General features: G+C 47.8%; 4 protein-coding genes across 4 annotated transcripts; 2 read left to right on the top strand and 2 right to left on the bottom strand.

Moving 5' to 3' along the window:
• Nucleotides 1-1009: 1009 nt before the first annotated feature.
• On the top strand, nt 1010-4744 carry N7469_010433 (U2 snRNP complex subunit HSH155; the record flags this gene model as incomplete). The annotated part of the gene is made up of 1 exon (XM_056649338.1): nt 1010-4744. One exon carries the CDS (start codon nt 1010-1012, stop codon nt 4742-4744), a length of 3735 nt encoding a protein of 1244 aa, XP_056496469.1.
• Nucleotides 4745-16167: 11423 nt separating this feature from the next.
• Nucleotides 16168-17382, top strand: N7469_010432 (C2H2-type zinc finger protein; the record flags this gene model as incomplete). Its single annotated transcript, XM_056649337.1, has 3 exons — nt 16168-16634; nt 16694-17172; nt 17264-17382. 3 exons carry the CDS (start codon nt 16168-16170, stop codon nt 17380-17382), a joined length of 1065 nt encoding a protein of 354 aa, XP_056496468.1.
• A 1125-nt stretch (nt 17383-18507) lies between these two features.
• N7469_010431 (uncharacterized protein) lies at nt 18508-20118 on the bottom strand (the record flags this gene model as incomplete). Its single annotated transcript, XM_056649336.1, has 1 exon — nt 18508-20118. The coding sequence occupies one exon, from the start codon at nt 20116-20118 to the stop codon at nt 18508-18510; it is 1611 nt and encodes a 536-aa protein (XP_056496467.1).
• A 685-nt stretch (nt 20119-20803) lies between these two features.
• N7469_010430 (putative plasma membrane SNARE protein (Sec9)) lies at nt 20804-22141 on the bottom strand (the record flags this gene model as incomplete). The annotated part of the gene is made up of 2 exons (XM_056649335.1): nt 20804-20863; nt 20939-22141. The coding sequence occupies 2 exons, from the start codon at nt 22139-22141 to the stop codon at nt 20804-20806; spliced, it is 1263 nt and encodes a 420-aa protein (XP_056496466.1).
• Between the last annotated feature and the right edge of the window lie 233 nt (nt 22142-22374).

Genomic DNA, 22374 nt, shown 5'->3' with positions numbered 1-22374 from the left:
GGAGGCCTATACTAAAGTCATTCTCTTTGTTGGCCGCTCCAGAAAGCGAACGAATTCCGGGGAGGGAAAAACCCGGATATGAAGCCCCGACCTATATCCCTTTGTCCTATTTGTGGGGACCAATTAGGAAATTGAATCAACGGTGTCTTGCAGGATAGTCCAGAGGATGTTACATTGCCATGGCAGTCTCATGCTAACCGCCTGGAAAGTGAGAGTGTGACTTCGACAGGCTCAAATCATATCTCTTCATAAGGATCATGAGCTAGGCTTTTTATTACTTTTTCTGGAAAGTAGTTTCATCTTTATAGCATCTGCGGCTAGCACCCATGCCAAGGTTCCCATGCAAACATTAGGATTTCCATCGAGGTGAAAGCATGTCTAGTGGATCCAAGCAACCACGACTTGCCTTTGTGAGTTCAGGAGCCTATACTGGTCGACATGCTTAATGTCGAGATCAGAATCCACGTTCTATTTGTATAAACAAAAGACTTTTATGGTTCTGAGTTGTACCAAACCAGCAAATGTGTTACATAAATAGACAGTTAGCGCCCACTCGGCGCCACGATGAGTTGGTGCAAGGCATCCTCTTGTCCTTTACACCAGTGTTCCTAGTGATGTTTTAGTTCCTTTGTAGGAGAAAATGTCAATATAAAAACCTAGGGATCACACAATGGCTCTAAACTAAGCCCACGATGTCTCACGTGCCAATTAGATACTGCATAATCTGAGGCAATCATCACGCTGGGATATACTTCACACTTGTTCACACCTTAAAGCCTGAGGCACCGTATTTGTCATCCATTGATAGCTATATCACGTGATGCTCCACTAGCGCGACTTCGCTGGCGACGGGCATTTTGCATTCGCGGCAGGTTATCAAACGACACCACTCCATTCACCATCAATGCTGCCGTTTTAACGGTGCCCAAGCCGGATGTAGCTGCTGTTACGCCTACTGCGCAATCAATCACTCATCCATCTCATTTGAAATCGCGAAATAGTTATCACCATGTCTGACGGTGCGCATCCTGTCACTCCCCTCAATGACACTTTGCTAATCATTTCTACAGCCGATATTGAGGCCGTTAGACGGCTCCAGGCGGAGCGCAATGCCGCCGCTGCTGGCAAGACAGGCTCTAGGACTTTTGATCCCTCTGGCCAACGCACTGACAACTCCACCAAGGCCTCCCTTACCGAATCCTTCGATACGACTCTTTACGAACGGGAAGGCGCGGATCGGTTCTCAGGTTATGATACATCTATCGCTGTCGACGGAGGAGATGAAGAGATGGAGGATGCGAATGGCGGTCATAGCTTGGTTGGCCAGTACACCGCGACCAGAAACCAGATTGATGAGATGGCCCATGGCAATGGCGTCGAAGAAGAAGACATCATGATGGGCCGTGAGAAAGCAGCACGCATTGCGGACCGCGAAACCGATTATCAAAAGCGCCGTTTCAATCGCGGCCTCTTGACGCCGACTCGTGCCGATGCCTTCTCCGCCGACGCGAATGCCAACGGGGAGGGAGAGGGACAAACATACCGAGAGATCATGGCTGAGCGTGAGCTTCAGAAGGAGGAAGAACGTGTTCAAAAGCTGATTCAAGAAAAGCGGGAGCGTGGTGAAGATGTGTCCGAGCACCAGCCCACGCTAAAAGCCGTCGAAGGCGATAAGGAAAACGGAGATGCCGACTCATCAGCTGCGGCCGCGGGTCGCAAGCGAAAGAAGCGCTGGGATGTTTCATCAGAGCCTACAGCTTCCGCCGAGACCGCCGAAGCACCTACCGAGACGAAGACCAAGCGATCACGATGGGATCAAACACCCGCCCCTGGGGCGTCAGAGGAGGGACCCAAGCGACGTTCACGTTGGGATCAAGCACCATCACTCACGGCGGCTACCCCAGTCGGAAACCAGGGACTTGCTACCCCAATGCATCCGTCCCAAGGTGGCGCCGCTATGGCACCAACCAGCTTCGGTACCGATTTGACTGGTCGCGGTGCTGATTGGACCGATGAGGAGCTTGATATGATGCTTCCTTCTGAAGGATATCAAATTCTGGACCCCCCTCCAGGCTATGCACCAATTCGTACACAAGCGCGTAAAATGATGGCAACGCCAGCACCTATTGCTGGCGCGGCTGGCGTTGGAGGTTTCATGATGCAGGAGCCAGAAAGCGTTCGCTCTATGGGTAAAGAGCTCCCAACCGATATTCCTGGAGTCGGCGATCTCCAATTCTTCAAGCCGGAGGACATGACTTACTTCGGGAAACTGATGGAGGCCGGAGACGAGACTTCCATGACAGTCGAAGAGATGAAAGAGCGAAAGATCATGCGACTGCTACTGAAGGTCAAGAACGGCACGCCGCCTATGCGAAAGACGGCACTGCGACAACTGACGGACAATGCACGCAACTTTGGGGCTGGCGCTCTTTTCAACCAGATTCTTCCTTTGCTCATGGAGAAGTCATTGGAGGATCAAGAACGTCACTTGCTGGTCAAGGTCATTGATCGAGTTCTTTACAAGCTGGATGACCTGGTCCGTCCTTACGTCCACAAGATCTTGGTCGTTATTGAGCCTCTTCTTATTGATCAAGATTACTATGCTCGCGTTGAAGGTCGCGAAATCATTTCCAATTTGGCCAAGGCCGCTGGTCTTGCCACTATGATCAGTACGATGCGACCCGATATTGACCATGTCGATGAATATGTACGAAACACCACAGCACGAGCATTTGCCGTTGTCGCCTCTGCGCTGGGCATCCCAGCTCTCCTTCCATTCCTCCGTGCCGTCTGCCGCAGTAAGAAGTCATGGCAGGCTCGACACACTGGTGTGAAGATTGTTCAGCAGATTCCGATCTTGATGGGCTGTGCTATTCTTCCTCATCTCAAGGGTCTCGTTGACTGTATCTCTGATAACCTCAGCGACGAACAATCAAAGGTCAGAACTGTTACGGCTCTGGCTGTGGCTGCTCTAGCCGAAGCTGCCAACCCTTACGGTATCGAATCCTTCGACGAGATCCTTAACCCTCTATGGACCGGTGCCCGCAAGCAGCGTGGTAAAGGTCTTGCTGCCTTCCTCAAGGCTGTTGGTTACATCATCCCTCTCATGGATGAGGAGTATGCCAACTACTATACCAGTCAAATCATGGAGATTCTCCTTCGTGAATTTTCTTCTCCGGATGAAGAAATGAAGAAAGTGGTGTTGAAAGTGGTGTCACAATGCTCTAGCACAGATGGCGTCACTGCCAGCTACCTCAAGGAACACGTCTTGACTGACTTTTTTAAGAGTTTCTGGGTACGCCGCATGGCTCTTGATCGTCGAAACTATCGCCAGGTGGTGGACACCACTGTCGACCTAGGACAGAAAGTTGGAGTTGGTGAGATTCTTGAGCGTGTCGTCAACAACCTCAAGGATGAGAGCGAGCCATATAGGAAGATGACCGTGGAGACCGTGGAGAAGCTTGTTGCCTCTCTGGGTTCCGCAGATATCTCAGAGCGATTGGAAGAGCGACTGATTGATGGTGTTCTTTATGCTTTCCAAGAGCAAAGCATCGAAGACGTTGTTATCCTCAACGGATTTGGTACCGTGGTGAATTCTCTCAAGACTCGCTGCAAGCCATACCTTCCCCAGATCGTCTCGACCATTCTCTGGCGATTGAACAACAAGTCTGCCACCGTTCGACAGCAAGCTGCAGATCTCATTTCACGTATTGCCAATGCTATGAAGGAATGTGGCGAGGATGCCCTCATGGGTAAGCTTGGTATTGTGCTTTACGAATATTTGGGTGAGGAGTACCCCGAGGTCTTAGGTTCCATCCTGGGAGCCCTACGGTCCATTGTGACTGTGGTTGGTATCAACCAGATGCAACCACCGATTCGCGATCTGCTTCCTCGACTTACCCCTATTCTGCGCAATCGTCACGAGAAGGTGCAAGAAAACACCATCGACCTGGTCGGTCGTATCGCCGACCGTGGTCCTGAATCAGTCAATGCCCGTGAATGGATGCGTATTTGTTTCGAGCTGCTGGACATGCTCAAGGCCCACAAGAAGGGCATCCGTCGCGCAGCCAACAACACATTTGGTTTCATTGCCAAAGCCATTGGTCCTCAAGATGTTCTGGCGACCCTACTCAACAACTTGCGTGTCCAGGAACGTCAGTCCCGTGTGTGTACCGCTGTTGCGATCGGTATTGTGGCTGAGACTTGTGCTCCTTTCACTGTTCTCCCTGCTTTGATGAATGAGTACCGAGTTCCTGAGCTCAATGTACAGAATGGTGTTCTCAAGGCTATGTCCTTCTTGTTTGAGTACATTGGTGAGATGGCCAAGGATTACGTCTATGCCGTCACTCCTCTGCTGGAGGATGCTCTTATCGATCGTGACCAGGTTCACCGACAAACCGCTGCGAGTGTCGTCAAGCACATTGCCCTGGGTGTTGTCGGTCTGGGCTGCGAAGATGCCATGCTCCATCTTCTCAACCTGGTCTTCCCCAACATCTTCGAAACCAGCCCTCACGTCATTGATCGGATCATCGAGGCCATTGATGCGATCCGCATGGCCGTTGGCACCGGCACGGTGATGAATTACGTCTGGGCCGGACTGTTCCACCCTGCCCGCAAGGTGCGTACACCTTACTGGCGAATTTATAACGATGCCTACGTGCAAGGTGCAGACGCAATGGTGCCGTATTACCCGGGGCTGGAAGCGGATGGCCTGGAGCGGCCAGAGTTATCTATCATCATCTAAGAGATGGTGCTGTAATTTGACTGGATTATTCTGTTGTTGATTTCTTGTTCATGCATAACTAAACTACCTCTGGGGATTTTTATTTTTTTTTCTTGCTAGCCGGTGTCTCCCGATTTCAACCATTGCTTGTTCTTTTTTCTCCTCTTCTCTTCATGCAGGCACGAATGGACGTTCGGCGTGGGTTCACTGTATATCAAACTGCAAAAGTCATTTGGGAATATACAACCTTGTATGGGAAGTATCGGATTCAATCGTCATGAGTATCGTAACATTCACCAGTATCAATAGTAGTACTACTATCATACTACATCGGTATTGTTTATACTAACCTTAACCTTGGAAGGTTAGTGCGTCGATGACCTCCAGGTCATCATGTAGCTTGACTGCTAGTACTTACTAAATAACCATTATCTAGTTTAATTGGTAGAGTGTAGTGCCAATGTCAGTATTAGATTCAGGTCATTATACATTAGTGAGCCTGTTTCATTATGTTTTCAGTAGATACTATTAAATAACTACTAGTTATTTAATAAACCAGCCCTGGTTTTCGATACAATGTCGAGTGTAGTAGGTTACGCGGATGCAGTTTGATACTAGACTCCAGTGTAGTACTACCCTACGTCCAAGGTGTACTCCTAAGATTACGCGTCGATATACTACATAGTATATCGCATTATTAGTACTAATGGCGGCTAACCCTTCAGGGCTTTTAATTTATTTGTAGGTGGTGTTCAAGTTCAGGATATATAAGACCGATCGAGATATATTATTCCCACTCGCAGGGTTTCGGGTGGCACTGCACTAATATATACCAGTGAACGAATCTAGTTTATTTAATTTCTATAAAAGTTAAGTTTTAGGCTGAACTTGAAGGGCTGTGCACCATCTACTGGCATAAATAGAAGTGAAAAGAAGCTCGAATTGCATAGAGTCGATCACCCACGATCTAATAAACCGCTGGGCAGATTCAATGGTGACAGGGGTGATTTTTGGGCAGTGATCGCTCTTGACATCGTCAATCATTGTCAATCCCGACTATCTTCTCCCTCTCCGGGCAAAAGGAGTCTGGGGTAGGGTTTCTGCAGTTGACGCCGACGGAGTGGTGACTAGTGAAGACCCTGAATGGACTACGGAGTAGCTATTGAGACTACTTTGATGGCGTGGTGTAGTTTACGGAGTAGAATGGGGTACTATGGGACTCGAACTACATATAGTAGTCTAGTTCAGAATTCCACCAAGGCACAAGTCGAAAGAAAGTGATTGAGAAGAATAGAGACTGGAAATGGGGAATTCCTTCGAAACCCCCTCCTCTTCATCCTCTCCCTCATCTTCCCCTTTCCTCATCTTTCCCACGGGAACAATTTGCCACAGGGCAAAAATAGAAAAAAAAAAGAGAGTGATTTTTTTTGTACAAAAAAAAATACCCCCCCCCGCGGAAAAAAAAAGTAAAGGAAAAAGGGACCCTTCGTCTTACGCGTTTTGATGGGGGGGGTTGGAGGAGAGAATCCCCCAAAAAAAAGAAAACCCCACTTTGGTCAGCCCGATGGGAGGATTCTAAATTTTCGGGAAGCCCTTGAAGGCAAGCAGGGTTGAACAACCGCCAACCAACCCTCAGCCCGAAGAGTTACGCTAGCCTTCATCGAGTGTGCCAAGATACACCAAATGCCTAAGCTTACCGTGGGAAAGTCTTGGCAGAGGTTGTGGCCGCGTAAGCTCTCCATCGTAAAGGACGTCAGGTCTGCTGCTTTGCTGTGGGGAAGGGGAAAGGGAAGGGGTGTGTGGTACGGAGGACACACGTCCACTTCCAGTCAGGACCCTTTTTTCCTTTTTAGGTCAGTGTTCATACAATGTATGTATGAAATGATGGTATTCGATGTTGTATACAGTAGAATACAGTAGTATATTGAGATAACTACAATTTCTGGTTATGTAGGGTATACTTCAAGCACTGTAAAAGACACCTCATGGGTATATACATAGTATATACTTTATATTCTAGCGGGGTGACCTACAGAGATGGTCTCACTTTATTTGGTTTGAAGGCAGCGATCACTACGGAGTACCCTACTAGTCCATCCAAGTTAATGTCAAGTAAGCTCGGGATACCTCATTCTCGTTCCCGATATACCCTATCGAGTACTCCATACGAAGAACTCCGTCTGGAGTACATACAATCTCAAAGAAATAAAATACGAACAAAATATTTATAATATCATATTTTGCTTCCCGTACTCTTTCAACACAGCCTCCCCCTGAATTCAAATTACGGATTCCCCAATCACGTCAAGGTCTGCCGCCGGAGAATGAAGATGGAGTCCTCTGCATGTACTCTTAGTACAGAGTACATCTACATACTCTACACGGACCCTGAGATAGGGGTGGAGGACAGCAATTGCGTGACGTGTTTCTCTAATTTCCCATTTGTATACCTTGATTTAGAGAAGCAATATTATTCGTCTCAGTTTCCTTCTCTTTTCATATTTTGATAATACAGTACCGAGTACGGAGTACAGGAATCAATGGTATCGTGCCGGGTGGATTTTCAGGGTCTTCGGGTTCCCGCTTTGGATGGGCTTTGGCTGCCGGAAAGGCGTCAATTGAAAATTAGAGTTTTTATTGCTGCTTTTCTTTTCAATATCTGAAAGTTTTATTATCGATTTTTAAATTTTTGTCCAAAAAGAAAAAAGAAAAAAAATTACACTTCACATTTTGGTGCTATGGCGGCTGGAAGCGACTTCCGCTCTTCTGGGAATGACCAGCCTTCTTCCCGCGACTAGCTGCAAGGATGGAGACCATGGCTTTTGAGGGTTCACCACCTAAATGTCCCGATGGCAGTCTCCATCTTGAGATCGTGGAGGCGTCGGTGGCATATGCAGGGTGTGAGTAGGGGTCCACCCTTCAGTGAGCGCCAGGGCGTTTTTAGATGTCCAGGTGGGCTTTTTTGCGGCCCCCCTCTTTAAATTAAATTACTTATCTTTCTTGTTATCTGTGCTGTTTAAAGTCATCAGCCATCAGCCATCAGCGTCGTACTATCTACATAGTACTGTAGTATTGTAGAATTTAGAGCTATGTGGAGTTGGAGGGTCGCGTGTGGCAGCTTCTGCGAGGCCGCGTATACAGCTGTACCTGACAAGCCATGTACAGTGCGAGATACCGCGGACTCATGTGAGAAAAGCTCTCCATAAGCATTGAGCATGTATTGCATTGAGCCAATCATATGCGGAATTTCGCACTGGTAAGAGGCGGGACAGGGATCTGGGACTGGGAGAAGGGTTGCGTATCGGACTATTGGCACTCAGTCAACAATGTGGGTGGAACTCGGTGAGCCTCGACGCGATGAATGCGCAGATGTTATCGTGCTATTCTGGATCGAGTACGAATAGTTCCAGTAGCTTGGGACTACGGCGTATGTATGGAGTATGGAGTACAGCTACGGAGTTATGATACTGTGTTTGTTCGGGGATCTGTACTACCAACTAGTACATAGACAAGGGACCTGAGCGAGGTCAAGGCCAAAATACAGTACATGTGCTCCATAGAAAACACTGTCATTCCATACTAGTATGCACTTGGCATACAACAGATTCCATAATTTCTTTGCAAGGGACATGAGACCCTGCATCATTCACTGACTTGGGATAGAACAGCGACACACGTCGCCCAGTCGAGTCGGCGAGGGAGTGGGTAGGCGGCGCGTCCGGTGGATCGTCCTTAGTGCGTGCCCACCCTGGACGCTCACCTTGTCGCATCCTTCAGATGTCATTCTACTCTTACTATCCCAAGTCGGGTCTTGTCTTTTCAGGGCCCTGAGAATACTCAGGGCGCCGGGTTATAAGGGTTTAGACCCGAGACCTGCCAGTGACATCTGCCAAGGATATCATCACTCCACTTTCTGCAAGTGCATTTTGGACAGGGGAAGCTTGATGGTACTGTAGGGTATGAATGAGCTTCTCTCCAGAGGACTACATCCAGTACAGCATTTGGAGGTTGGAGAAGGATGGAAGCATCACGTTCGTCCAGTGCACACCGTAACTCCGCAGAAGAAAAGCAGATAACTAATTTGAATGAACCCTGATTGGTTCTTCAGAACCAAACTTTTGGTGGCGGAGGGTCATCCAGCAGCCACAATGACTTACATACTGTAGTAGGAGTACACTTTTAAGATCTCCCAAGGCAATCAATCTACTGTACAAACTGTAAGCTCCCCAATTCAAAGCCACGGGAACCCGATCCCGAAGTGCTCCGCCAATAGTTCATATTGTATGGAAAAGGCAAGATCCCACATGAAAAAGACAGTATCTAGTACTCCGTTCTCCGTATAGTCCTCCGTAAGTCTTCGGATAAAAGGCCTAACGGCAAGAGGTGTACGTAATGCTCTAGGAGAAGAGCGGAAATTAGGAGGCCACTGGAGTATGAGATTAGAATACGATGTTGGCCCATTGAGATCTCGAACGGTTGGGGGGTTTTGTGGGTGTGTATCCTAAAGAAGACAAGAGGCAGAAGTGGAGGGTTCGGGGAACATCGGTTCTGCTCCACTGGCGTAAGCCATCGGCGTTTCAGGTGCCCTTAGCGTCGACCCTGAGTCGAGGAGGGTGGCAGTGTTATGTTTTTTCCTAGCGGCACCAGCGGAGCCCGTAGGATCGCAGACAGGGATTGTGCTTTGCAATTGAGGAAGAGGGGCCAACGGGCTTTTGCGGGGGACTATTAGGGCTCGACGTCATGGCTGATGGCTTGCAGTAACATACACACTGACTACTCCGTACTGTAGATTATGTATGGAGTGGACTCAGTAGTCTACTACATATTCGGAGTAAGCATGGGTACATGTATATCTCCGTACAACGGTGCAAATTCAATTATCTGACCGCTGCGGAAAGTTTACGGAATCTCAAAAATAGCACACATCTCTTCCATTACGAGCTCAGAACTGGAACTGGAACTGAATTGAATTGAACTGACCTGACCTGTGGAATTGGGACTTGACCAAGGAGAAAAGTCGCCTTCCTCGAGGCATACCACGAGCAAAGACAACTGCACGGGACAAACGCGTCAGCTCTTGGTGGGTCACTGCTAAGCATCGGTGTCAATTGGTCGATCCCAGCCTGCCAAGGTCGGCTATCGACTATCTGCCGTCCCAAAAGTGGAGTCGAACTAAGCCAAACTTGAGACTAGCCTTGTAAGTGGACAACTCTGCACAAACAAGAATGTGGTGGAGTTCCCTCTGATCCGTGCGGGACCCAGTTAAACTATGGCGGATAAACCCCCCAGCCCAATCCAGTAGTGCGCCAATGGCTGCCACTAGTCTCTTTTCATTTTATTCCATTTCATTTTACTATGTATGTACTGTATTTCATTTGATGTATTTGATTTTCTCTTTTCTTTCTGGAGAGTCCGGTATCGGTTCAACTACATCCAATCAGCGTCAGTCCTTAGATCCTCCTACTCCCCCCCCCCCTACCCTCGCTATAACTAATCGTACTGAGAATGTATTATCTGGTATTGAATGTTTTCTTCGATTTAATCAGGGGCAATTTGCCATTTAATCAGACTGACTACATACAGGTGGATCGCACCAGGTGTGTGGTTCTCTTGAATGTTTCATTTACTTGCAGTACCTCATGTGGTCCATGTACAAAATTTCCTTTCTCTACGGAATATTCTATGTATAGAAACAACAACCACACGAGATGACGCGGAAGATGTAGACTCGAATCGAGTTGAGCACAAGCCATGATACATTACTACATACATATGTACTCCATTCGGAGAAACTAGGAATCCATGAAAATATTAATTTGTGGTCATGATGAATGTGAATGCAGAAATGCAACGTTGGCCCCTCTCTCCTCTCGGGATGCACAATCGTACATGAGACGGATACAGAAAAGTCAACCTTGAATTTAGAGGACAATCGCGGACGATCTGCCGTGTGGGCACCGCCAAGATATCGGAGCCCCGTGCAGATGACAGATGAACCGGGATGGTTGGCCCTAGGCGTGGTTCCTGGATGATTGGCGTTTGGATCGTCATTGACATTGTATATCCGAGTGATCATCTGTTATCTGATGGTGGAAGTCAAGATCTATATCTATCCTGATATTGTGAACTTGAAAATGCACAACATATCTCATTACCACCCCCCTCGTCCTTCATATGTAGACACTTAATGGAGATCGACTTCATCAGACGCAGCCCGGCAATTGGTCTGGGGAAACGGAGAGGGGTGGATTTCTCCGACAATTCAGCGATGCTGACCGCCCTTTCTTGCCTTTTAGCCAGAGGACCGTGATGAAATACTACGTGGATGTGATGCCGTGGGGGAGGAGGCAATAGAGAGGGGGAAGAGTCTGACACATTATTTTTTGGCGGGTTTCTCGGAAAGTCAACAGTGGCAGACTATACTGCGTAGTGAACAGACAAACACACCGCACCAACTCTCGGCTTAAGCACAGAGCCGGACTTGCTCTTTTCCCAGCAACGCGTCATACGCCTGAAGGGAAGGAAAATATGACATACAAATCAGAAGAAACGAAGAACAAGAACTTGCGGAAGACTCCGTTCAATGAATTCAAATCAATCCTCTGCCGTGTCATCCCTCGTCTCTTCCAAGCCCAAGCCAAGGAGCGGTCAATAGCGCAGTTCTTTCGACATGGGCAACATCCACGACTGCCCCACCTTTCCCGTGTTATAAGCTTGGACCTCCGTATTCTGTCGTGATGGTGGGTGGAGTGATAGTTCGGAGATACACTTTGCGGATTTGAGATCATCTCTGTGTGTCCTTGGGTAGCCTGTCTATCCGGCACCCTCCGTCATTCCCATCGCGGTGGTTACCAACGGTTGACACCAAAGGGTCACACTCCAGAGAGGCCTTGCTCTTGGGGGAGCTGACAGGTCCTCACTAGGGGGGTTTATCCGTTTGATTGTCGGGGATACATTGGTTTCGGCATAAGTGAAACCAGAGTCAACTCTCCACTCATTGGGCACAAATTATAACCCTGAGCTGCTTTACATTCTCTGCAAGAGTTACTCCGTACATACCTGCTACATACTAGCCACTGTCACTATGGCCACTATGTACATTCAGCACCAATCTCCCGGAAGACCTAGCAAATCAAGAAACTGACGTACATAGCTCGGTGAGTCGAGTGGGCCAGACACGGCATAGGAAAAAGGGGGCGTTCAGATGAGACAGACAGCTTGGTGCTTGTTTTGCGCAGGTCCAGCCTTGCACGGGGCCGGTGAAATTGCACTCCATTCATACTGTACATAGTACTCCGTAGGCCAGAACTACTAACTACTAGTTCAGACCATGACATACCTGAATTTTGCTCCTATGACTGTATGTCTATAGTATATCCCGTGTCTACGATACTATTGTCTCTACCATGTCCCGTTCCGTTCCATCAAGATGAGTGTCCCACTAAACCGATCGTTGCCCGACCAAGCATCATCCGAGCCAAAATTCTTTCAACCCCCCTAGTACATGAAGAGGCTTCACTCCGAACAACGCATCTCATCTCCGAAGAGTGTGCCGTTTATGGAGTCAAATAAGGGAAAGACTCATTCGAACCGCTGCGCATCTCCGGATCTTAATCCGGAAGTCAATCCAGAATTTAGGATTTAGCATTTGGAGTCGAACCATTTTACTCCATGAACTCCAACCATTCACGAAGGATCTATAGGGACCCACGGTTATCTCGAGGAACACAATCCTCTCGACCCATGGACACGTTCCTCCCCGTGCTCAGTGATTTACCGCATCCGGTAGAGTTTAGTAGACTTAGGGCACCGGGTATCACGAACTGCCGTTCCAGAGCATGGAAACCCTTCTACATGTCTCGTGTTTCAAAATTTCTGGAAGACTATCTCAACCATGGATTGTACGAGCGTGGCGGGCACTAATTTGAGTTGAATGGGAATGCGGAGAACCAAACCAATTGCGAAATTCCAAAAGGTTACATACAATTACAGTATGTGAACAGGGAGAGGCTTGTTATACCATGGATCCGATGAAGGGAGAATTTCCGAACAGCTCTCCGCAGTGGCGGATGGTCCCCGATAAACCTGAGATGTCTCAAATCCATAGCCATGGGACTAGATACTCCGTAGTGACTGTGACTTCGTGGATGGAATTGTTCATTGAAAGAGAAGCTCGCCCAGAATGAGTAAAGTGTAAAGTTTAAGCAGGAGGGGCTTCTTCAGCCTCCCTCGGCTCATCTCCTTGTGATCGCGAAGCTTAGCGTGGAGAATTGAATGGGTGGATTTTCGTTAGCATCGATCCGGGTAGGAAACTCCACTTGTGATTCAATGAACCGGCGGGATGAAGCGTCGATATTGCTATTGCTAGAAACTTACCATGGTGTACAGTACTCCGTAGTCTCGTAGTGGGAATCTACTATGTACTACGGAGTACGAGAGAGAATAGTTCTACAGCCATGAGGGGCAGCTCAGTCCTCCACTGTGATGTGTCCGATCGTAAGTAGTGTTCGCATCTGCCGCGCTATTGCAGGAGCCGCGCCGCTAAGACCCCCATGGCGGGATGTGCTGGTCCGCTCTCTGACGTCGTTGTTCAGCTGAGGCCCGAGATACGAGGAATGATTATTTTTCCTCCGGTCGCAGGATGGTTGCACGGCTAAATGGTGAGTGTTACAGGTCGCTTCGAGCCGAAGGGTCTGCATAGACTAGCTTAGGATGTACATACATATTTTGTAGTAAACTAGCATTTCGTCATGAATGCAGATATTAGCACAGAGTCTATTTGAGTGGCTACTGTAGTACATTGTTATAGTTGACAGGGGCTAGGAGTTGCAAATAGTAGTAAATCTTCGTATCGCAGCGTCCATTAGGAGAATATTTCCAGCGAATGTAATGCAGCAGAATAGTTTATTTCGTACAGATACCTATGTATCTGTATTGATTGACTATGGCAATTACTACGCGTTAGGTGACTATACTGTCACTGCCATCTATGTATCACCTGATACCATACTATCCATACCTACTAGGTAGTAGTAGTAGTATATTGTATACGGGCTATGATATATTAATTATACACACAATGTTCACTGAGTCTCTGAGTATACTGTATCCACCATGAGGTGTCGACTGGGTCTAATGGAGAGAGCCCTGGCTAAGGCTGGGGCTGGGACGAAACAGGGGGTCTCGCGCGTGGGTGTTAACCGTCGTCATCATGCGCATTTTTTATCATTGGTTGGAATTCCTCGATATGTACATATACAGTATACAGCACAGAGAATACAGCACAGAGAATGTAGGCGTCAATAATGTTCAACTATCATCAATTCATTCATGCACTATATACTACATAGTATGCACTGTACTCTAGAAATAATAAATACAATAAAATATAAAATCATTACTATGTACAATATGAAGTAAGGTAAGTGAACACCCACGCTAAGCCTAAGCTGGCCCGTGTCAATGGCCCCTCCTCCCCTGCTATCCCCCATGCAGTACTAATTGTCCTGTATATGGCTGAAATGGCTGAACGCCCTGCGTGTGAATCGTCATTTTGGCCTTTTTAGTGATTTTTTATTTCTTCAATATTTCATTCTACTGTCTCCAAATCTGGCTTGGAGAGATTTTTTTTTTTTTCATTTTTGCCTTTTTGCCTCCGGGGAGGGTCCTGTTGGGCTGCACCAATAATGAGCCGTCCAAAGTTGACTCTTTTCTTTTTCCTTTTGACTGCCCCCGTGGGCCTCTCCCACATTTGGGTTTGCCTTGGGAGAACCCTAACTCACGTTTAAGCTTCACTTTTGACTTATTCTTTGATTGATTTAACAGAGTGAGCGTACTAAGTAGTAATATATATACACCTTGAGTTCTTATTTGTTAGATTCATTACTACAATATATGAATATATAGTATATAGACAATGACTGTTATACTACAAAGAATACTTCTATGCTGACTCCCCCACGCAACGGGTATACCCTTTGACGTATGGGATCACCATCCCCGCCGCCTTGAAACACAGTCAGGGCGAACCTTGGTCGCTGCATCGTGAGTTTATTTCTTGGCGTCCCTTTTCTTTTTCTCCTTTTTGCCTCTTCATGCTTAGTGCTTCTCCACTGACACGGCACAGATGGACCATTCACAGTCCCTTCACAGTCCCTCCACAATCCCACCCCCATCCACTGCTGGACATTCCCTTTCCTGCCCGAGTCTGTCGGATGCTCCACTCACAAAAGAGCGTTTCCTCTTGCCCCCCCCCCCTTCTCTGTCCACTCCTTTTTGGCTTGCTTTGGCTGGGGCGTTGGTGGCTTTTGAGGTCACCGTCTGCTTTTTGGGGTCCCATGATGATGGAAGATTCTCCTTTTTGCCGTATATTACACTATGTACACAGCACTACTCTGCCGAGTACGTACCATGTAAGCCGCTGTCCGATCCCGGAGACTGATGGAGTCGAAGAGTACTAGTAAACATGGTTCTACAATTCTACATGGTTTATTCAGTACACTCCATTTGGTTCTGATAGGATCATATTTCCATTTTTTTTTATTCTGGTGTATTTTATTTTCCACGGTCCAGGGACATTCTTGGTCGCGCGTCTAACTTGAGGTTCTTTAGATCTTCCATACCTCAGCCTGTTTAGTGCAACGGTAGATACGACCTACATAGTACATACAGTACATCGTAAATATGATCAATTACGAGAACTCCGTCCACTAACCATAGTCACTGTATACTGTACACAACAATAACCAAAATCAAATCAATCAAACCTAAGAGGGTCCGAGGGACTGGTTCAGACAGACATGGACAGGGAGGAGCCACTTTTGGCACTAAGCAATGCCTCCAATCCTGCAAGATAAAATAAATAAAATAAAATAAAGAATTGAAATAAAGAATTGAAATAAAAAAATAAAATTAAATTAAAAATAAAATCACTGAAATATATTGACCAAAAAAAGAAAAGTGGATGGACCCCAGGGTAAAGGTAAAATTACATGTAATCTGCTTGTTTCGAGAGGATCTGCAACCGTCGTCAGTGGCTCTGCGGAAGTACTTCGTGGCTCACATCGTCAATACTGTTTGTTCCCCTTCTTAAGCTTCGCCGATCCCCTTTCCCCAGACTGCCTCTTTTTTTTTTACTCTTTCTTTTCTCCTGTCTGTCGGGTTTGATCGATCCAGAAAATTAATATATTAAAATATATCCCCGGGATCATCGGTTTATCACTTGCTGTTTTCACCTTTCTCTCTTCGATTCCTTCATACTCCCCTCCAACCATCAACAACAACAACAGCAAAGAGACGATCTCTCTCCCTTGCGACAAATCAAACCTCCCTTGGATTAATCTCCTCTGATCACCTCTGATCATCCTCCCCCTCCTCCTTTCTTCCCTTACGAAAGAATCTTTGGTGCGCGAATCTTTCGCGAACCTACGACAAATATACCCTCAATGACGATGGTAATGGAAAATCAAAACCGCCCATATGGCGGCATGAGCTTCGACAATGTCTATCATCACAATCCACCACAATTCACGGACCCCTGGGCTGCTGCGCACACAACCTCTCACTCAACACCTCCAGTCTACGCGACTTCCATGGGAAACAGTGCCAGTATTCCTGTGAACTCTGTGAAACAAGAGGATGTTGGTCGCGCTGCTGCCATGTCCATGTCGTATCCCAATATTCCCGTTTCAGCGCCCTCCCTCGTGCCGGGTAACAACTACACAACCGCTGGTTATGGTCCGGAGGTGATGGGTTTGCAGCATGATGTACCGCGCACTTCTTTCGAGCAGGCTCCCGCCTACACCACAGCAGCTCCCCCAATGAGCAGTTTTGCGCCGCCCAGCTATGCGCCTGTCAGCTACGCTCCAATTCACCCTTCACAATCACAGGATGCTCGTCGCATTTCCCATTCGTAAGTTCTGCCGATAATCCCATTTAGCTGAATAGGAACAATTCTGACCACACCCCCAGAGATGCTCGCGTTGGTTCCTCCCAACCACCCGCGCCTACACCGACCTTCGGCGATGCCCTCGACGCCAGCCGAGGAATGGTCGCGCTCAGCCAGGATTTGACTCCTCGAAACATCTACGGACCCCGTGGTGCACGAGGTTCAGCTGATTCCTATGGATTCCCTTCAACGCACTCCTCTGCTTCATCCATCTCCTCTGGTGGCAACTATCCCTATTACAGTGCCTCAGTTGGCTCAGTCGACTCTTCCGTGACCGACTACAGCTCCACCACATCCGAGTCCTATGAGTCCCGCACTCTGCCCCGACCTACTAGTCTTTTGGCCGGTAGTGCACCCCCCGGCCCCCAATCCATGATGAGCCAATTTAGCTCCAAAATGCCTTCCAACACTCAGAAGAAGCATAAGTGCAAGGTCTGCGACAAGCGATTCACACGCCCTTCTTCGCTCCAGACTCACATGTATAGCCACACCGGCGAGAAGCGTGAGTAACATTCGCCCCACCCAGCCAGATAAGCAGTCGGCTCGTACCGCGACGCCTCCATTCGAAACGTGAACTAACAGGGTTTTTGCAGCATTTGCGTGTGATGTGGAAGGTTGTGGGCGACACTTCTCTGTTGTCTCAAACTTGCGTCGACACAAGAAGGTCCACAAGGGGGAGAAAGACACCGGCTCGCCCGACGAGGACGAGTAAATTTCTCCCATTTTTTTTGATCATTTTTTTTCTCCTTTTAACCCATTCTTATTCGCTGCTCTCTTGACTGGACGAGATTTTTTTTTCTTTCGAGCGCTCTCTGGTCTCGGTCTCGCTTCTCCCCCGTTGTTTGAAGGGGCGCGTCCCCTGCTCTACGACAACAAGATCCACATCGCCCAGCAGCCGTCTTTTGCCTCAGTTTGACCCAATTTCTTCGGATGGGCTTTTTACTTGGCACTCCCCTTGTACAATAGCCTGGACCTCACCTTCACACCTTTCGACCCCCTCTTTCTCACATACCTACTGATTCAGTGCTGAGGTATTCCTTCCATTCCAAAAGATGGTGTGCGATCGTGGATAATTTCTATTATTCACAGTGGATACGGGACTTGGACTACGAGAAGGAGAGAGCATTTCGTGATGCTTACCTTTTTTGTTGCCTTTTCTCTTCTCTTTTTTCTCTTCTCTTTTTGATCCCCCGTGTTATGACCATAGAGGTGCCGGCTGGTTTGTGTTCCTGGTTTTTCATTTTCTTATTCTTTCGCTAGACCTGGGAGTCACCTTGTGTTTTTTTCTTCTTTTTTTCGATACCAATGGGCTTGTGATGATTTGATGTTTCCTTTTCTTGGGTATTTCCTACTGTTCTTTTTTTCTTTTCTCTTCTTGTCTGCCAACTCCATCTCTACATCAGCCACCCCCCTTATTTTCTCTTATTTTCTTAATATTCTTCACCTTGCATGTCTTGCATGGTTTAGACCCTTTTTATTCATTCATCCTTCATATTTCCCGCTAAGTTGTGTCTTCGCATATCCCTTTCAACCAGTCCTTTGTCCTGTTCGATGGTCAGCAATCCACCGCCGGGTCTACTGTGTTTCAGCGTACAGTCTGGGATTTGGTGTTGGTATGATACCCATGGCAATGGTGCGAGAGTGGTTTTTGTCTTTTTTTTCTTTCCCTTTCGGTGAATCCAGCAGAGCTTGACTGCGATATCAGCCTCGCTGGGGTATTCCACTACAGTCGCTATAGCAAACATATTGTCTAATCAACAATCAAGCGCACATTAAGTGAATTTATCTTTCCTGTCCTAGTAGAAGTAGATCTGATGAAACTCCCTACTACGCAATCTCACAATTTAGCAGCTCTTGAACCCACGCTCTCAGCAGCTGCACGCCCAGCACGTCGTCCGAATACCGCACCCGAAGTTAAACCACTGCCTCCAGGATAATTGTCATGAAAGATACCACCCAACATTTCCCCAACACAATACAAACCACCAACTTCTTTACCAGTCATTTCAGAAATCACAGCCGCCGTCTCCGGATTCACAGCCAATCCACCAAAAGTAAAAGTAATCCCAGAAGTGACCTTAACGGCCAAAAACGGCGGCCGATTAATAGGCAAAGCCCAATTGGACTTCGGCACAACCAATCCCTTCGTCGCTAAGCCATCTTTAACAGCAGGATCCCATTTCCCAGGTCCAACAGCAGCATTGTATTCAGATAAAGTCTTCAGAAATCTTTCCCTCCCAGTTAATCCAGCCTTCACACAAGAATCTGCCAATTCCTCAAGCGTGTTACCAGTTAAATGCCTCGTAACAGAGTCCCTATACTCCTCCCCGCGTAACCAAGGCGTAGTCCTAGCATCCCAAATCTGAAACGCAATTTGACCAGGTTGAGCAAGAATCCGTCGTCCAATCATAGCATACGTGTAATTCCGCATATCAAATCCCTCATCGACGAATCTTTCGCCTTCCCGATTCACCATTATTCCGAGCGGGTAGCCGGACTTCGTAAATTCATTGGATATACCACGGTCCCCGGCATTTGCGGGGGAATCGGCGTCCCATGCTACGCTGTGACATCCAGACCAATTTCCCACTGCTTTAGCTGAGACGTCTCGTTGTGCTATTTGGAGGAGGTCGCCCGTGTTATATGGTGTTCCTCGAACTCTTGCTGCGTCCCATCCTGGTCCGAGATATTGGGCTCTTAGTTGAGGATTTGCTTCGAAACCACCGGCTGCGAGAATGACGGCTTTTGCTTGAATGGTATGCTTTTCATTCCCATTGTTCTCTCTGGGAGGTATGGTACTTGTAGCTGTACTACTAGCACTAGTACTAGTACTGGAGTTTCCGCGATGATAGACTTCGACGGCGGTGATATTTCCGGTTTGCGAGTCTGTGACAAGCCTTGTTACGGCTGTATCGAAAAAGATCCGAATACCATTCTTCTTTGCAGCACGCATATGATCCTCAATAAGACCCTTCCCACCATCTTCCGTCTTCAACGCAAGACCACCCCAGAATTTAATCCGGTTATCGACCTCATAAGCTTGACGATTGAAAGATAACTGGAAGCGAATTCCATTCTGCGCAAGCCAGTGGATTGTATTGCGAGAGTCTTGAACTAGGATTTTTGAGAGGAGAGGATCGGTTCTATCGTTTGTCATGCGATTTAGATCATGCGTGAAGTCTGATTCGGAGTAGATGGCCATGTCGATTCGGGTTGCGGTTTCGGGATTCACGTTGTTGACTATTGGGAGGAGATCGGGGAGTCCGTTGTGGACTGCTCGAAAGGCTCCTGCTGTAAAGTAACTGTTTCCTCCGGCCCAGGTTGACGGACATTTGTCGATGATTATTATGCTTGCTTCTGGGTTTGTTTGGGATGCGGAGAGGGCTGCGGAGAAACCTGCGTTGCCGCTGCCTACGATGAGGATGTCGCAGGATGAGGGGAGTGACATTGTTCGAGAGTTAATGCAGAGTGTCTAAAACAAGAGAACTTGTTGAAGAAAGCTTCAGACTTCTTGGGTGTGTTGTTCTACGTTATATAGCTTTGTTGAATGTTAGGGTTGCGGTTGTCGGAGAGTCACAGTCCGCGGTATCTCCACACTCCCCGCAGACGGGGGTTGACTCTCCGTCAAGAAGGACTCCGAGTCGGAGTCTTTAGGGTAATGCCATCAACGTAAAGAAAGTGAAGAGCATTTACCAATGCCAATTCTGAATGTAGCGGTGTGGTTGACGGTTACGAGAAATTCTACTCAGTCTATCCCTGTTTAGCGACCCCCTAGGAAGGCCGTTAAAATGTACGTCCATAGTAATCTAATAGCTTTGCTGTAAGGCTAGTACTACTACTAAGCTATAATACTGATGTCCAGAGCTTACAAAATCTCGTGGTATGGTTTAAACGAATATACCAACTAACAGTTGGGTGGCAATTATGATACTAAATTGATATTCTAAACTGCTGGTTCAACATTAACCAGCGCGGCACCACAGGGTCACCGAATGTCGAAGAAATGAGCGACCACCCAGAACGCCGTATTTGTGTATGATTAATATCCAGTGCGAGAATTGGTCTCACAAGGCGGTTGATAAGCGAACTGTGCAGCACCAGGCATGACGCAGCTCTTTCCGCTGAATTTGCCCTTAGTGAATCCGATCCAGCTTGGCTCGGTTCATAGCAAGCTGATCGTCGACATAGTCGCTCTGCGAATTGCGTCAGCTGGTTCGTTCAGAAGAAATAGAAAGAAAATAAATGAATAGCGAGTCGATGGTATTTACCTTTCCTGTGATCCGATCCAAGTGTCTGTTCTGCTCATCGAGCTCCTTGCCAGTGGCCTTAGCAAGCCCGTTCAGCCGGCCAGCGGCACCACTGAGCAGGTCCAAGTTCTGCTCGATCTCATCTTCCATCGCCTCATCCTCACTATCAGCCTCAAACTGATATTTGGCCCGTTCGGTAACATTGGCCTTTTTGCCTTTGCCTTGCTTGGCGGCTTCGCGGTCGACATCACGGAATACACGTTCCATACGGGCGTTGGTCTGATAGGCTTCCGAACGGGTTCCGTCACGCGCTTCCCGCTCCTCACGGTGCGTGTTGAGAATACGCTCGTCACGCTCACGACGGCGGGAAGCACTAGTAAACGGGTTCGAAACGTGGACAGCAAACATGCTACCGTTGAGCGTCTTTAGTTCACGAGCCTTCTCCTGTGCAAGACGTCCTTCCACCGTAGCCATATCCAGACTCTTCTCTGCTCCATGGACCATTTCACCTTGTGCACCCAGACGAGCCAGAGTGGAACGACCGGTCTCTTCCGCCTGCGCCGCCACGCGCAAGGCATTACGAGTGGAAGCAACATCGCCTTGCTTTATGAAACGCATTTCCTGTTTCGTGGCTTGAATTGATTCCTCCTCTTCTTCCTCTGCCGTCAACTGTCGGTCTTGGTAGGTAGCCATGCTGTATTCATTGCTGCCGCCACCATAATTATTTGGTTGATCATTCGAGTAAGGAGGAGGGGCACCACCCTGAGATGTGTCCTGACCACTGTTACCGGCACCACCGCCGAAGAGCTCATTTCGGGCAGCGTCTGCATTGGGATCATTTGGATCAGTGCTGCCTAAGCCTCCATAGCCTCCATATCGCGAGGCACCAGTACCAGCGCCAGCGCCGGAACTCGAACCCCCGAATCGGTCACTCCCGTATCCTCCTTGATTACCATAGCGATTGGGGGTATATCCTCCCTGGTATTTATTATCTCCTGGAATATCGTGAGGTCCTGGTCCTCCTGCGGGGGCGGGGGAATTGGCCGGCAGGGGAGCTGCGCCGATGTTCATTTTGGCCTTGGTGTAAGGGTCGATCGGAATAGGTTGAGCATAGGGATTGGAAGCCTGCGGAGGACTCTTGTTCTTTGAACGGCCAAAAAGACCACGACGACTGGAATCTTCCGAGTCGGCGTCGGATTTATCAGATTTCTTGAATAGACCCATGATAGATGACAGTTAATAGATAAGGGCTTTTGTGTTTTCTTTTTTTTCTTTAGTTGCTTTCTTCGGGAGACAGATCCAAGCTAGCAAGAAGATCAAGAATTATCAAAATAGGGGAATAACGGGGGAAGAGGCGCGAGCGGGGGTAGTTAAAAAGAAAAGGAGAACAGGAATGTTTTAGATGAATGAATTAGCCCCAGGGGAGAAAAAGAAGCTGGCGGCAATTCGACTCGGCG

The sequence above is a fragment of the Penicillium citrinum genome, assembly GCF_028827155.1.
Source record: "Penicillium citrinum strain IBT 23319 chromosome Unknown utg000009l:1.0-4274883.0:1.0-4276374.0, whole genome shotgun sequence".
NCBI lineage: Eukaryota > Fungi > Ascomycota > Eurotiomycetes > Eurotiales > Aspergillaceae > Penicillium > Penicillium citrinum.
Note: the sequence above shows the minus strand (reverse complement) of the source record. Positions and strands in the feature narration are given on the sequence as shown.